The 13,900-nt window shown below is 41.3% G+C and overlaps 1 protein-coding gene across 2 annotated transcripts in view; it reads right to left on the bottom strand.

The window, feature by feature from the left end:
- The window catches only part of nbeab (neurobeachin b), a 201,267-nt gene that overhangs the window by 38,698 nt on the left and 148,669 nt on the right, over positions 1 to 13,900 (bottom strand). For both annotated transcript variants that reach the window (XM_087851111.1, XM_087851113.1), the window contains exons 41-43: positions 2,482 to 2,599; positions 2,287 to 2,389; positions 1,472 to 1,587 (exon numbers count right to left, since the gene is read on the bottom strand). In XM_087851111.1, the coding sequence (XP_087707237.1) occupies positions 1,472 to 1,587; positions 2,287 to 2,389; positions 2,482 to 2,599 (337 nt within the window). The remainder of the gene's footprint in view (positions 1 to 1,471; positions 1,588 to 2,286; positions 2,390 to 2,481; positions 2,600 to 13,900) is intronic.

The following is a 13,900-nucleotide window of genomic DNA, read 5'->3' as shown; positions in this document are numbered from 1 at the left end:
ATTTAGCTACTGTAAGTACTAAGTGAGTGCAAACTTGTTTTGTTAAGAGTAAGTTTGTACTGAAAGACACTAGAGAGCCCACTACTATTTTTTCCTGTTTTCAACCAAGCTGTTATCACTGGCTGGTAACTACCCAGCATGTTACGCTCAGTGCAAGACAGAATGACCAAAATGCTAAATTCAAGGTATCATATTGAATCTTTGCATATGCACCCTGCTGCTTTAGAATGACATTCTATCATGTAATAGAAAAACACATTTACTAAAGTCAACTTTTCAACTAAAGCACAAATGGGAATAATAAGGAAAGAATAATAAAGGATGTTTCACTACATCTAGGTTTAATTAGATTGTTCCCAGGTTTTTAATGATTAACTATTAAAATTATCAACTTGACCCAGTCAATCAGTGACGATTCTGCAGCAGGTTGGCCTTAGAAAATCCCAAACTAGCCGAGCAAGTGAAAATGTCTGACAGGCACTCATGGAGAAGGCTTCTGCAGAGTAACCAGGGTCTGGGGGAATCTAGAGAACATAATTATCCAGGTTAATGCCATGCACTCAAAAGGAAACAGCAGGCTGAGTGTGGAGGATGAGTTGGGCATTGTTGTGGTTAGACCTACTTGCGCTGAGGCCTGAGCTGGGGTGGCAGGATGTTAATAACAGTGGAATAGTGTTTAATTAGAAGACCATTTCCCGTTCGCACCTCTTCCCAGCATTTCACCCCCCGCCTGTCTACCGCTCCACACTATTCTGACATCCCTGGCAGCCCAGGTCATTACCAGGGATTTTTAATGAATTTTGGGCATGTTTTTCTGTCTGCCTTACATCTAATTAGCTGACAATAATGTATCGAAGTCGAGCACAAGCTAAATATAAATATGCATGAATATGCAGCGAGAGAGAGGATGACACCTTTCTGAGCAGAATAGCGTAGAGTCGCTCTCGCCTTCCCTGTTAGTTGCAGTTCAGATCAGAGAGTCGACAACAGAACCTTTCAGCTCCGCAGACACACTTGTGCACACTCTCACAAAGCCAGGCACTAATTATCTGGAAAAATCTGCTGCGCCTGCTCTTTGCTTCAAACAGCATACTCCCATGAGCAGTGAAGTTTACAATGTTGAGCACCTCTTAAGACTACCATGGATTCTTAAACAAATACGACATAACTGAGGCTACTGATAGTAGCTTCCAGCACCACTGACACATAAAGTTTATTGATCGTGATAGCAAACCTTAAAGCCATAAGACTCTAATGGGGAAAGTTTCACATATATAATAGATTAAAACTCTGCGATTTCACCGGTTGGAAATTTTGTCCGGATAAGGAAGAAAACAAGTCAGAATCTGTCTGTTTAACTGATGGCTGAGAAAAAGAGAATATATTATTACCGTACCTTCTGCTACTTTCAATTTAAGCAAAGAAATCTCAAAGTTGCACAACATTAGAAATTCAATACACACAACATTACCTGATATAGTGTTGAGAAACATGAGGTACTCAAAGTTGGAGATTTCTCTCCTCTGCCAGCGCTGGGTCATGTTGGAGGATTTGAAAAGCTGACGAGGAGTGGCCAGGGAGATGCGTCTGGAAAAAGCATTTAAACAATAGCTCAATATCCACAGGATTAGTGTTAGCTATGGATATTTTATAACTTGATTTTGTTAAAAAAAATGTGAAGGTAAAATAAAAAAAACAACAGAAAACCTGTATATGGAACTGAATTCAAAGGATTGGCTGCAAACCGTGACATTATGACATTAAAAGCCAGTCTCAGGTTTTAACACTACTACTCAGTTTTAGAATTAACATACTGAGATGAAGGATTTATAACAAAATGGTATTCATAGCTGTATATCTTTTATTCTAGCACATTAAGTGAATGCCAGTTGGTAATTAAAAAACCTTAAATCACACAATTATTCAAGCTGAACTACAATACAGGAGGCCTTACTTGACATGCACAAAATATCATACAAGTTGCCAGTTTTGCGGCAGTAAATAAAAAGGCCTATTAGCACCATTGGAGTCTAAAGGGAAACTTTTTTCCTGTGGTCATTGGCCTGGCTGCAATCCTCTTGTATAGAGTCTTCTGTCAGAGAATTAGGTCAGCTCAGTCAGGGTCAGTGCACATCCACTTCAATGACTGGAGCAATGGGACTTCAAATGACTCTACTGCAGGCCAGTACTCCACAGACTCTTCACCACACAGCACAGATGAGGTAACAAGGCCATAAAATAATTCTAAACATTTAACGGCATTTTGATTGCTTTATTTCAACTTACCTGGCTTGTGGAAGTCCATAGCTGGTACCCACACCCACCCGAGGGAGACTGTAAATGACTTTCTTTACTGTGGCCTGGTCAGGAAAGTTGAACATGACCGATGCTGCAAAGAGTAAAAGATAACACTTATTATATTAAAAAAAATGGGAAATAAGCACTTCAATTTTAAATTCTCTAAATTGTTACTGCCTTTACTTCTGTTGGCCATAAAGACCTCCAGCGCCGTGTTCTGCAGGAGATATCGTCTAGTGAAGACTGCGCGAATTTCACTGAACATCCACTTCCCATGCAAGCCCTCAGTGTATGGTAAGACCTAGAAGGTGAACAAGAGAAGAGAAAAAAATGTCCCGTGGTTATTGTAGCTGTATAAAACTAAATATAATGTCAGACGAAGAGTGAAATAGACTACTGATGTCTTTATTTAGCAATTTAGCAACCAAAGGATCGGAATGCAGTACGTTGCAGATATGATGAAAGGTGTCAAAGCTGTGAGGAGACTGTAACAGAGCACTGACAGGAAAACAAACCCGAGTAAAACATTACTGTACACACTGTTTTGTTTTGGGGGGTATTTTTAGAGGAAACCTGTTTTCATGGGCACCACAAATACAATTATTGAGACAGGAAACCTTTGCCTGCTACTGGCAAACTAATCCCTCTACCCATTAGGCTGCTAAGAAGAATTCTTAACTAGGCTTGCAGGCAGGTATAACAGGGTCACAGCACCCTGATGTAATTGGGACTTGGAGCTTCACCAAACCAAGGCAAAGGAGAAGCCTCAATATCACACCAGTATCAGTTCTTTCATTCCCTTTTTCAACTTGTAGCTAAGAATTAGTGAGACTGTATAACACATTACAAGGCACAATTGGTACAAAACATGCAGCTGTGTACAGACTGTTGAACGTTTCGCAGTTTTTGAGTTAGTTTAAAAGAGTCGTTGGTGGAAAGGCAAGCGGTCAAAGAAATAGCCCCCTGGGTCAGTGGGATATACATAATCAATAAAAATCATCATGGCAGGAAAAAGAGAGAGAGAGAGCAGACAAAGAATCATTAGTGTATGCAGCACCACCGGGGGCTGCAGGTCCACACACAGAAAGACAAGACAGTTGTTCTGACAGGTGAGAATGGTCCCCTCACACACCTTTCTCCCTCCTTCCATCTCACTTCCCCCTGACTGAACAATTTTGTCTAACAGTATGAGCCAGGGAGCAACCTCATCAACTCCCCAGGTTATAATCACACATAGGTTCAGTTCAGAGAGTGCGTGTGTGGGAGAGAATAAAGATTTAACAGGGCAGTAAGGGAGTGAGGCCCTACAGTGTATATGTGTGTGTGTGTGTGTGTGCGGACACGTGTGTGTGGTCACGGTGGTGGGGGTAGAGATGGAGAGAATCAGAGTGAGCTGGGTTAGGTCTGATGCTAATGCTCATTTAAAATAGTGACAGGCTGGAAGAGTGCAGCACAAGCCGAGCTCCCTTAATTTCTCCCTGGAATAGCTCATGCCCGACCTCCGTGCCACATCCAAAATCTCTTGAGCTCAATTAAAATTGGATTAGGTGGAGATGCTGGATGTGCAGCCCAGCATCTCTGGTGTTCTCCTACCAGTAATGCCCCTGCTTGACACCTCTGCAACCCCCAACTCAAACAGTTGTCATAGAGACAGCACGGCCCTGAGGAGGCAGCGTGCTGACTGGAGGGGGATAGAAAAGAAGGGAGGTGCGATGGAAGGACTACTAGGAGCTGGAGGCCAGCAGCAGTTCACTGGGAAGCAGGTTATCTTTTATGCCCCCTCCCACTCTGTAGCCAGATGTTGTGGAAGCAGTCTTCTGAGTGCAATGCTGAAAGGCAAGTGATACAGATAAGCATCATGGGGAGACTACAACAGCTTACTCCATCAAAAGACTAGTGAGGTGTTATGTGAATACAAATTAAGTTCTTCATATGTCTAGAGCCTCTGAATGGTTTGTCAGTTTTAGTACAGTCTTTATTCATTAAACTCATTTATTGTTTTAATTTACCAGTAGCTTGTGAATTCTCCATCTTTATATCATGCATTATAAAATAATACTGCAACTATAACAGCCATGGAAGCAATAAAACATAGTGCGGGTTCGTAAGTATTGAAACATATATAAACAGCTGTAATATTCGGTCTCAAAATTGGTTTTCAATGAAATATTTTAGCGCGGGCTGTTTTTGGTTAACCAGCTAACGCAAACATTTTGCTGCCATGACAAAATACAGGGCAAAGGGCCAGCTGTCAACAAAAGAGAGGCTAAAGAGGAGAAAAAAAGAGCCGATTTCAAACGGCCCAGATCAAAAAATTTGTCATAACAACAAAGCTTTGGTCTAAACCAACACACAGGGGCCCCTGTAGACTTGGGGATTTGACAAAGCCCAGCCCTCATTTTTGGAGGCCCAGCTGTAAAAAATGCCATTTAATGAACCTGTCTGCTGAAGCTGTCCCCTGCCTGTCAGAGGTGTCAGCCAGTGACAAGCGCTGGGGACGGCCGCCTCCAGTCACAGACAGGCCTGCCAGCTGGAGACTTCGGCCCCAATCTAATCACGCCACCAGGAAGGGACCGGCGCTCTGCTCTTGGTCTGTCACGCTCAGGGCTGGGGGAGCGGTGAGAGGGTGGGTGAAGGGGTCTGGTGTGGCCGACAAGCACAGCCTTTTGTTTCCACACAGGTCCCTCCATGCAGGCTCATTAGGAGGCACAGGCGCATGCGCTACTTTACCAGCTGCAGCATATATCCCTATCCTGTATAATAGCCATAATGCAATTTAACAACTCTCTGCTTGTTTTACGTTATTCCTTCGCTCTGGTTTCCCTGATGTGACAGAGGGCAGGCCGTGTTCTGCACGCAGAACATCATAGGAGAAAAAAAGAAAATATTTTGACAGATGAGATGAGGAGAGGCACAGGTGACACCAGTGTTTAGGCTGAAACTCATATATAATAATGTGCAGATGCTCACACGGAGCACATCATGTTTATAAGCGACAAGAAGCCACTCCATGCATGGAAATAGATTCTAATCATATTTGACTTCCAGAATAGCTTTACCCCCACATTGACTGAGACACAATGACAGATGTTATTAATAAATCTAACGAAGCATTTTCTTTAAAACCTGATGCAATTTTCTCCCATACGGAACAATCTACACCCCCCTCCACTCCATTTACACCAAAATAGGAAAATATTATAATTCAGTGAGACCTCCAAGCCAGCATGACTGATATATTTATATGAGACTGTGGAGCATACTGACAACCTGGTATCACAGCACCTCTGCTGCATTCTTCTCAGATTTGTCTAATAGGCTTCCACTATAAAGCCTCACAACTGCATGGTCCCAGGCGGCCATAGAGAACAGTGAAGTGGAAGAATAAGGGGAGGATACGAGAGGCAGTTTCATTTTGAGTGATATGACTACTCCCCGAGGAGCAAGTGGGATGGATTTCACACATGGCAATTTGGAGGATCAGCACACACTGCATATACTGTATTCAATGGCTGACCCCAGGCAATATGGGCCAAATCTGTGAAGAGGTTGAGGAGCCAGAGAAGGCACAGAGAAAGCATGAAGCCTAGTAACAGGGAAAGCAGAGAACAACTCTGAGTTAAGTGGAAGATCATTACCAGCCTAAGACAACATGGAAGACTGGGCAAAAAAAGAAATAAATCAATAAAAACTAAATAATGTTTATAAAAAAATTACCCAACTCGTCCACTAATCTATATCTAAATTAAAAGGGAAAAAGAAAAGTGAAAAAGAAAAGCAAGCCTTGCATAGACTGTGTTATAGCTAGTATGTACATATGTTTCCCATACTTGCTTAGATGGCAAAATATCACCCCCTGAGATTTCCCTCCAACCCAAAACAACAAAAATGACTCGAAAAATGCAAAAGCCACAAAACACATTATCACAGACAGTTGCTTTGTGATCAGCAGAAAGTAGCTTCTATGAATACACAAAAATAATTTTTAATTTAAAATATTTCCTGAATAAAACCATATGCACAAAAAATAGCCCCAACTTCGACAGTTTTCTCTTCCTACACACTAAGCAGTGCATACACTGTGAAATGAAACAAACGCTGGCATATTTAAGTTTGCAAAGCCAAAGCCAAACTCCATGTTTTTATTTTAACTTTAATCCCTTTTACATCCTGCAAAGATTCATAATGTATGCCTGAGCATCAAAGCATGTTTTTATCTGATCTGTCCTTAATGTGACAACTGTTATGAAGTGTAGAAATACAAAAAATGTAAAAGATTCCCCCAGATTATTAAAAAAAAAGAGAGAAAGAGAGAAAAAAAATCCACGAAGTTCCTCTCCGACAGACCCGTATCTCAACTTCAATAAAGTAGCAGGCTTCTAATGCAGGTATTGGGAGAAAACAAGATACAGATTTGCATAATCAGTGTCACTATACATTTGGGTGGTAGCTGGAGTGTGGCAAGATGACACAGCTCTGGTGCTCTGGCAAGACCAGTGGGATAAAGGAGATGAATATGCATTAAATATGCTGGCAGTTCACTGCCCAAAATGTCCAGCCAAGTTTGTCAATAACATTCATGTCAGAGATAGTATTTCACGCAGATTAGCAGACCCTGCAGTGCTGTCTTCAACACTGCCATGGTAGGACAGGTGGGAGGAGCCCCTGGTGCAATATGCAATCGTGTCTTAAAGAGTAAAAGCTCAGATATGTGGAAACAGAAAGCCCCAAGAAATCCAATGGGTAAAGAAAAAAAAAAGAGTTACTTAGGCTTGTGGTTCTCTGCAGCAGTAATAGAAAGTCTGGCATCAAGCCACCAGAAGGTTTGGTGGTTATAAGAAACAAATCATTCTAAAGTGTGGTATGAGCCCTCTTTAAATTACATATACATTCACATATAGTCATGTTTTTTTTTTTTAGATTTTAGATCTAGTTGGATGCCTTGTGATTGAAGCCTGATGGTGACGCCATGTTTACACTTTTGCTACTTTTATCCAAGACTACAAAGTGGGAATACAATATTTAAAAATAAATGCATAAAATGAATGCAATTCCTGATAAATTCACAGTTTTATGTGGATCATATTGTTATTGTCTAATTTCATTTTATATCAGGACTCAGTTTGTTAGGAGTCTATCAAAAGTTTGGAACATGTGCAGGAGGGAGCAAGTTTGAGAACAAAATGCTTGCACTCTTTGGAAATCAAGGGACAGACTTCCCATTTCTTTCAAAAAGCAGATCAGGCTGTAATTTAGCATTCAAGCTAACATGAGTTATCTTTGTACAAGTGTTACTATAATGAAAAAAAAATGTGCTTAAGAATTTTCTATGAAATGTGTTTACTGCCTACATGATTATAATTTATGAGCAAAACATTTAATTTCCTGGGTTTGTTTGTGAGCAAGCAAACGATAGAATACAACATTTAAAGCTTCGTATGGAAAATGAACACGGTCAAATGGTGAGCCACCCATAGCCACATCCACAAACATACTTAGTCAGCACATCATCCAGATAAAAAGCTTTGGGGATGCTTTCACTAAGGAGCTTGAGAGAAGGGATGCAGTCATTTGGTGTTGGGTCTTTTCAGCAAGCTTTTCCTAATGGGACGTTTTCAGGGACTTGTCAGCCTTAAGATGACTGAAATCTTCCTGGCCTGGGTACCAGCTTCATCTGGCTGCCACTGAGACTGCCAAGCTGATCGCTTTAAATTCTACTTTTCTTTTCCTCTTTTTTTCCTTTCTTTCTTTTTGGTTATGTGTGGGAGGAATAGGGGCTCAGAGCAAGACAGAGAAAAAGAAAAGAATAAGATGAGGATGGAGAGGCAGAGACAGAGGAGAAGAGGGACAGAAAGAGCAAGTGGTTAGACGAGAGGGCCTGATGAGCAATGAGCGCCTCACTCGTCCTCAATTAATCTTGTCTTTCTACCTTTGCTTTGGCGCTTCCCTTGGCACCAAGGTAATAATGACACCCTCATCCATTATCCTTTTATCCCCCTTATTCACAGGGAATTGCTTAATAATATGTTACAGATTCATCCTCCTTCATATAATTCTTTCTGTCATTCGCAGTATATCATCTGGAAAACACACAGCCCCCTTTCTGCTGGACGCTGTTTGAGGATTATCGTGGGTGACACCTTCGGGACGCAGCCAGAATCTGGAGCATCATTTTTTCAGCCATAAAGTGGAATTACCCTGACTTATCTGTCATTGCCAAAAGCACAACAAGCCATTCAGGGCCAAAGCAAAGGTGGAACAGGTTCTTATCGGCGTCTCTAAACGAGAGGGCTTGTAAATTTATGCTAATGAGGGCCTTTGTCATCCAGGCTCACCCCTTGGGGCTGAACGGGGCTTGCAAGGGATGATAATCTGGCTGTTGAGTGCACTAGATAATTTGTACTTTATCCTCATGTAATTATATAGTTTAAATCTTTTTACCAATGCTAATCCTTCAACACGAGGAAGTGTCTTAACCGTGTCCATGGTTCTTAGCAGCACTAGTTAGCGTGCATCTGACTCCCTCATAAAATCACGTAGGAGGAGTGCAGCGCTGATATAATTACTCTGACTTTCTGTAGCCTGTGCTGTGAATCCTCCTATCATTTTGATCCACCTTAGCAGCCAGGCAGTAAGCCAAGCTAGCAGCCTGGGGGTGTGGGAGACAACACAGGGAAAGGTGAAAACATTGTAGCCTGACTGAAGAGCTCTTTCCATTTTTTGTCAAGAGTAGAAAAAAATGACAGGGTGAAGAGGAAAACGAGGTAAAATTAGTAAAAGTAAGTGCAATAGGGCAGCTTCGCAGAGCTTTTGAGGTCCCTCTGCTGTCCAGTGGGACTCCACGCCATCTCTCGTGCCTGCCAAAGCCGACAGCCCCTGACAAGCTGCTTGGCGTGCTGTAATTTGACTAATTACACTGGATTAGACCATATTAATGCAAGCTGTTTTCTCCAGGGTCATTGACCCACCCAGTGTGTCCCTTGCTGGCTTTCCTCAATTCTGCGTAAACAAAAGAATCTCAAGAAAATAAAGCAGATTTTTTTAAATAAGCTTTGAACATGTATCAATTTAACTGATGTTATTTTTATAATGGGAGAGACTGCTACAAAGCATCCACAGCATAGAAACTGTGAGATGCAGACTGCACTTTCCTGGGGCACATCATCACAAGGTTCTTTGATAACAAACCAAATCTTTCTCCTCCTGCTTTGACTCTTTGCATGGAAAAAAAAAGAATCTCAGAGAGGTACCATAGTTCATGAGATTGTTTTTTTTACAGAAACAGAAGGGGTTGGAGTTACTAAGAATGGCATCAAAAAGCAGACAACAACAGGGAAAATGTAGCTTTGAATTTGGTGATTTTGACTTTTAATTTCCGAAAAATATCAGGACGAAATGTGAGTAATGAGGCACTGTGAGGTTTAGCTATGTGTTCAAATGGCTTCCTAGGGAAATTGCGTTTTGAAATCTAAAAGGAAATAAAAGACACATTATTTCATCTGGAAATAATACTCAGAGAACCAAAAAGCATACTTAATTGTACAAAGACTGATGGGGAACCAACTCATTTGCATTTGTAAAAATCCACAAAGAAAGAGGGGAAATGAGCCATACGATATGTGTGTTTTAATACAAATGCTCTCTCAATTGTACCAAATCAATTTGAATTCCACACAATAGAGAGGCAGCTTCAGTGTTTGTATGTGTTCCTCTGCCTTGAACACGGTGTAATAATAGTCTTAAACCATGTGTTATAAAGACAGAATACCAAAGAGGCTTACAGCCTTAGTTTCATGAAACATTTAGGTAAAAGTTCCAAAGGCTGAGGATGATGAAAGAAGGTAAGCTTGAAAATGGGCTTCTGGGATCCACAGCCCTTATTGTACAGAAGTCACATCAAATTAATGCTGAGGGCCATTTGCAGCCTTTCTTCTGCTGAGCTTTTCAGAACGGATTAAGCTATGAAAACTCAGAAATTACTAAAGCACCTATTAGGCATTAAGCTTACCCTTTCTTCTCTTTCCCTTTGAAAGTCATTGAATGTGCTTCACTTCACTTGTAACACAATTCACAAGTTGTTTGCATACTTGAAAGAATGGCAATGTGATGAAATTTGTCCTGTGAAATGTATATTTTAGATTTGCTTCTTACCAGAATCTTATCTTTACTTCTATACACATTTTACACCGTTTACCCTTGTTTTACCCAGTTATTTGTTACTTTACAAATCTGCATATTATACAAATTCATCCTGTAGTTTCACATAGCGCTGTAAGCATTTTGCTGATAGTTTCAGTGTTTTCGCACTGGAGAAGCGCTGCTACTGCTGGGTTTCTCTCAGGCTTTCTGCACCCTGCTTTACTCTCTGAATGCTTCTTCAAAGAAGCGCAGGGAGTGCATGAATTGTAATTATGGCTCCTAAAAGGATTCAAGAGCAACCGAACGATGGCACTTGAGAAACAGGTCGTGTGGAGTTAAACGGCTGTCAGACACTCAAAGCACAGCAGCATGTGAACAAACCCACAAAGGCTGGACAAGTCCACTTTTAGGGCCCTCCTGCCCACTTTCTCTCTTGGGAGGGAGGGGGGGGGGGATTAAAGATCAACTAAGTCCCAACTAAAGACCCATATAGCTTTTCCTCATCTTCACTCAAATTGAAGTTTTCAAGAAGGTTCCCGTTTTCCAAGTATGAAACTCAACCTGAAAACAGTAACAACTAGTTCAAGAGCCGTTTAGATTTGACTCGAAGATTTTTAATCAGGGAAAATATTAACTTCTTATAAACCGGCTATTATGCAGAAAAAATAAATCTTCTTACATTTCAAGGTAAATGAAACAGCAGGAGCGCAGCGTGTGAGAAGGAGAAGCAGACGTGTGAGAGATCAGGTAATTGGTACCACCTGAGAAACCACTGTAACCACAGTGTCAGATTATCCGACAATCTAGGCTTCACAATTATGGAAAGTATCATCTGCGCTCCCCAAACAGCTTCAATGACTCACCAGGGCACAGGACCCCTCGCTTCACATTAAAGAGACCAGCCTTCAGTCAGGACCTTCAGGAACTTCAGCCCCAGCCTACTCCCTGAAAGCACCCTTAAAGAAACCAACCTGCAGCGTGAAGTCCCTATGCATGACCCTTATTAAACTCCTAATTGGATTGAGAGCCACTAAGAAAAAAAAATTCAACGTTGTTCATTCAGCTGAGATTTTCTTTAACATTCCTTCCAGTAGTTTGCTCCTTCAACAATAACATTCAAACTCGTGTCACTGAAAACCTTTTTTTTTTCCTTTTCAAAACACAAGCAGATTTTTTTAAAAATAGGAGTATAGCCAAAACCTTATTCACCTTTTTTTTTCATGATGTTCAGAGCACTATTTGATTTTCACAGGGTGCAAGTGACAGGCTGAAACAAAGCTCAGGGATGCCCATTGTAAAGCCTTTCATTGTTGTAATGGTTTTAAAATGGCTACAAGCAGGGCCCTATTCACTAGTGACCAGGCTACTTCACTCTCATGTTTATATCCAGGACAAACTGTGGACTAAGTGGGAACTCTGGAGTCAGCTGATGAGTTTACTCATACCTGGAGTGCCGGACTATCAGTGCCTACAGAGGTTCCCTCCACATTTACACTAATTATAGAGAATAAATAGTTCCATAACAACAACATCAATCAAGTTCATTATGAAAAACAGCATAATGACAATAATTACAATAATATCTCATTAAGAAAAAGAATAAGAGACAGGGGAGAATTAATAGCAGACAGGTGTACAACACACTGCAATTATGGAACCTGAAATTAGTTCATTGCCTCGAGGCAAACACAAGAGAAAGGGAAGGTTGTGTGCGTGTGTGTGTGTGTTGGTTGGTGGGGGGCTGGTTTTAGGGCTGGGAGTAGGACTGATAGAGGGAGGCTCACTGACAAAAAAGGGAATTGCAAATAAGCAAACAAAAATGTCTTAAATGTGTAAATTAGAGAGAAAAATAAGAGGGAAAAGCAGCTTTTCCCTGCAGACTGGTTCCTTAGATGAGAAAGGAGCAGCGAAACGTGATCAAGGGGAGCCGTGGAGCGGTGCGGCAGGCGTCAAGATGAGCACTCAGCCAGCGAGTGGCAGCTTCTCCTTTTCCAGTCAATCATTCATTACAGAGCCAAGTGCTGTGGAGGAGTGCCTCCTCTTTTTGACCTATCATATTACTGCCTCTGTAAACTCCTAATCCCCCCCTTCGTTAGATGGTGTCAACAGCCGACATGCTCACTCCCTGCCGCTGCACTCCCTGCTCAGACACCTCCCAAGCCCTGCCAAGACCACAGAATTGACACTCTAATAAAATCGTTTGAAATTTAACGAGGTAGAACGGCATAACTTTATCCGTCTTTCTGGTACTCTTACCCACCTTGTGACTTGTTTTTTTTTGTTTGTAAATCGTTTGAAAGACGCGCAGAAAAATCATTGGCTAATTAGTTAACTTTGACATTTTGTTCACTATAAATTTTAGATACATTTAACTGTAAACAACCTTAAAAAAGTCCTGACTTTAGGTCTTCAATCTTTTATTGGCTGGACTGAGAGGCCAGTCATTTTTTTTTCTTTTTTGCCTTGAGGCTGTTTCTAAGCAGGTGAAAGCCTGAAGGCAGGAACCTGCACATCAGCACTTCTTCGTCCATCATGACTCTTTCATGGCGACCCCATCTCCTGAGCTTCCCTAATAGAGCCCAGTGAGATGACTACAATAATGAGTCCAACACATAAAAGCCCAGCGGGACAAAGCAACATTCAGATACATCTTCACATACACACCGGCACAAATCTGGGAGTCTCTCTGCAAATTTTGTTATAAAAGTAAACAAAAGAATCAGGCACATGGTGCAAAGCAGGAAACCAGATGAAATATCTGTGTTTTGGCTGAACTCCAAAACTAATTTTTCTAGCAATTAATAAAGCCATGCAGATCACAAACAACAGAAAACAATCAAGTTCATTACAGGAGCATCCAAACATATCACAGCTGTCCTTCACACACTGACCCTTTTAAAGAAAAATATTAAAAACATACACACAGACCAACAGATCCAAGTGCGTATGGGTTTAGGTAGGGTCCCAATTTAAGCTGACAGATACCAGATAGCAGATACTCGAGGAAATGACAGCACAGATTTAGGATGGTTCTGAGTTTAGCTGAATGTGACAGTGCCGCAACAAAACTATTAAACATGAGTGAAGGCGAGTAATGCTAATATTCTTTATTTCTTAATAACATGTAGCACATAAGCCTTTGTAGTCAGTCAGGATCTTAAAATATCGCACCTTATTGGGGGTATATATGTAAATTGGTGAGATAAACTTTGTCACACCTACCACGTAACATGGTTTAAGGGATGTTAATTACCGTATAAAATAAGCAATTGGCATCCGGCCCCATATGTCCCACTTTTTGGGTGAGGAAGATGGAAATGAGGTGGGGTAGATTCGATTGTGACACACTCGCCGTCTGTGCTCCACAATGTGTGCCTTTGCCAGTAACAGGCTAATATTCAGCAGAGCTCACCACCACCAGAACTAATGAAAGTAGACAAAATGTCTCTGCTGCCATCTTTGT

Source organism: Neolamprologus brichardi, chromosome 14, assembly GCF_056152115.1.
Source record: "Neolamprologus brichardi isolate AB-2024 chromosome 14, ASM5615211v1, whole genome shotgun sequence".
In the NCBI taxonomy this organism is placed as follows: Eukaryota; Metazoa; Chordata; class Actinopteri; order Cichliformes; family Cichlidae; genus Neolamprologus; species Neolamprologus brichardi.
Note: the sequence above shows the minus strand (reverse complement) of the source record. Positions and strands in the feature narration are given on the sequence as shown.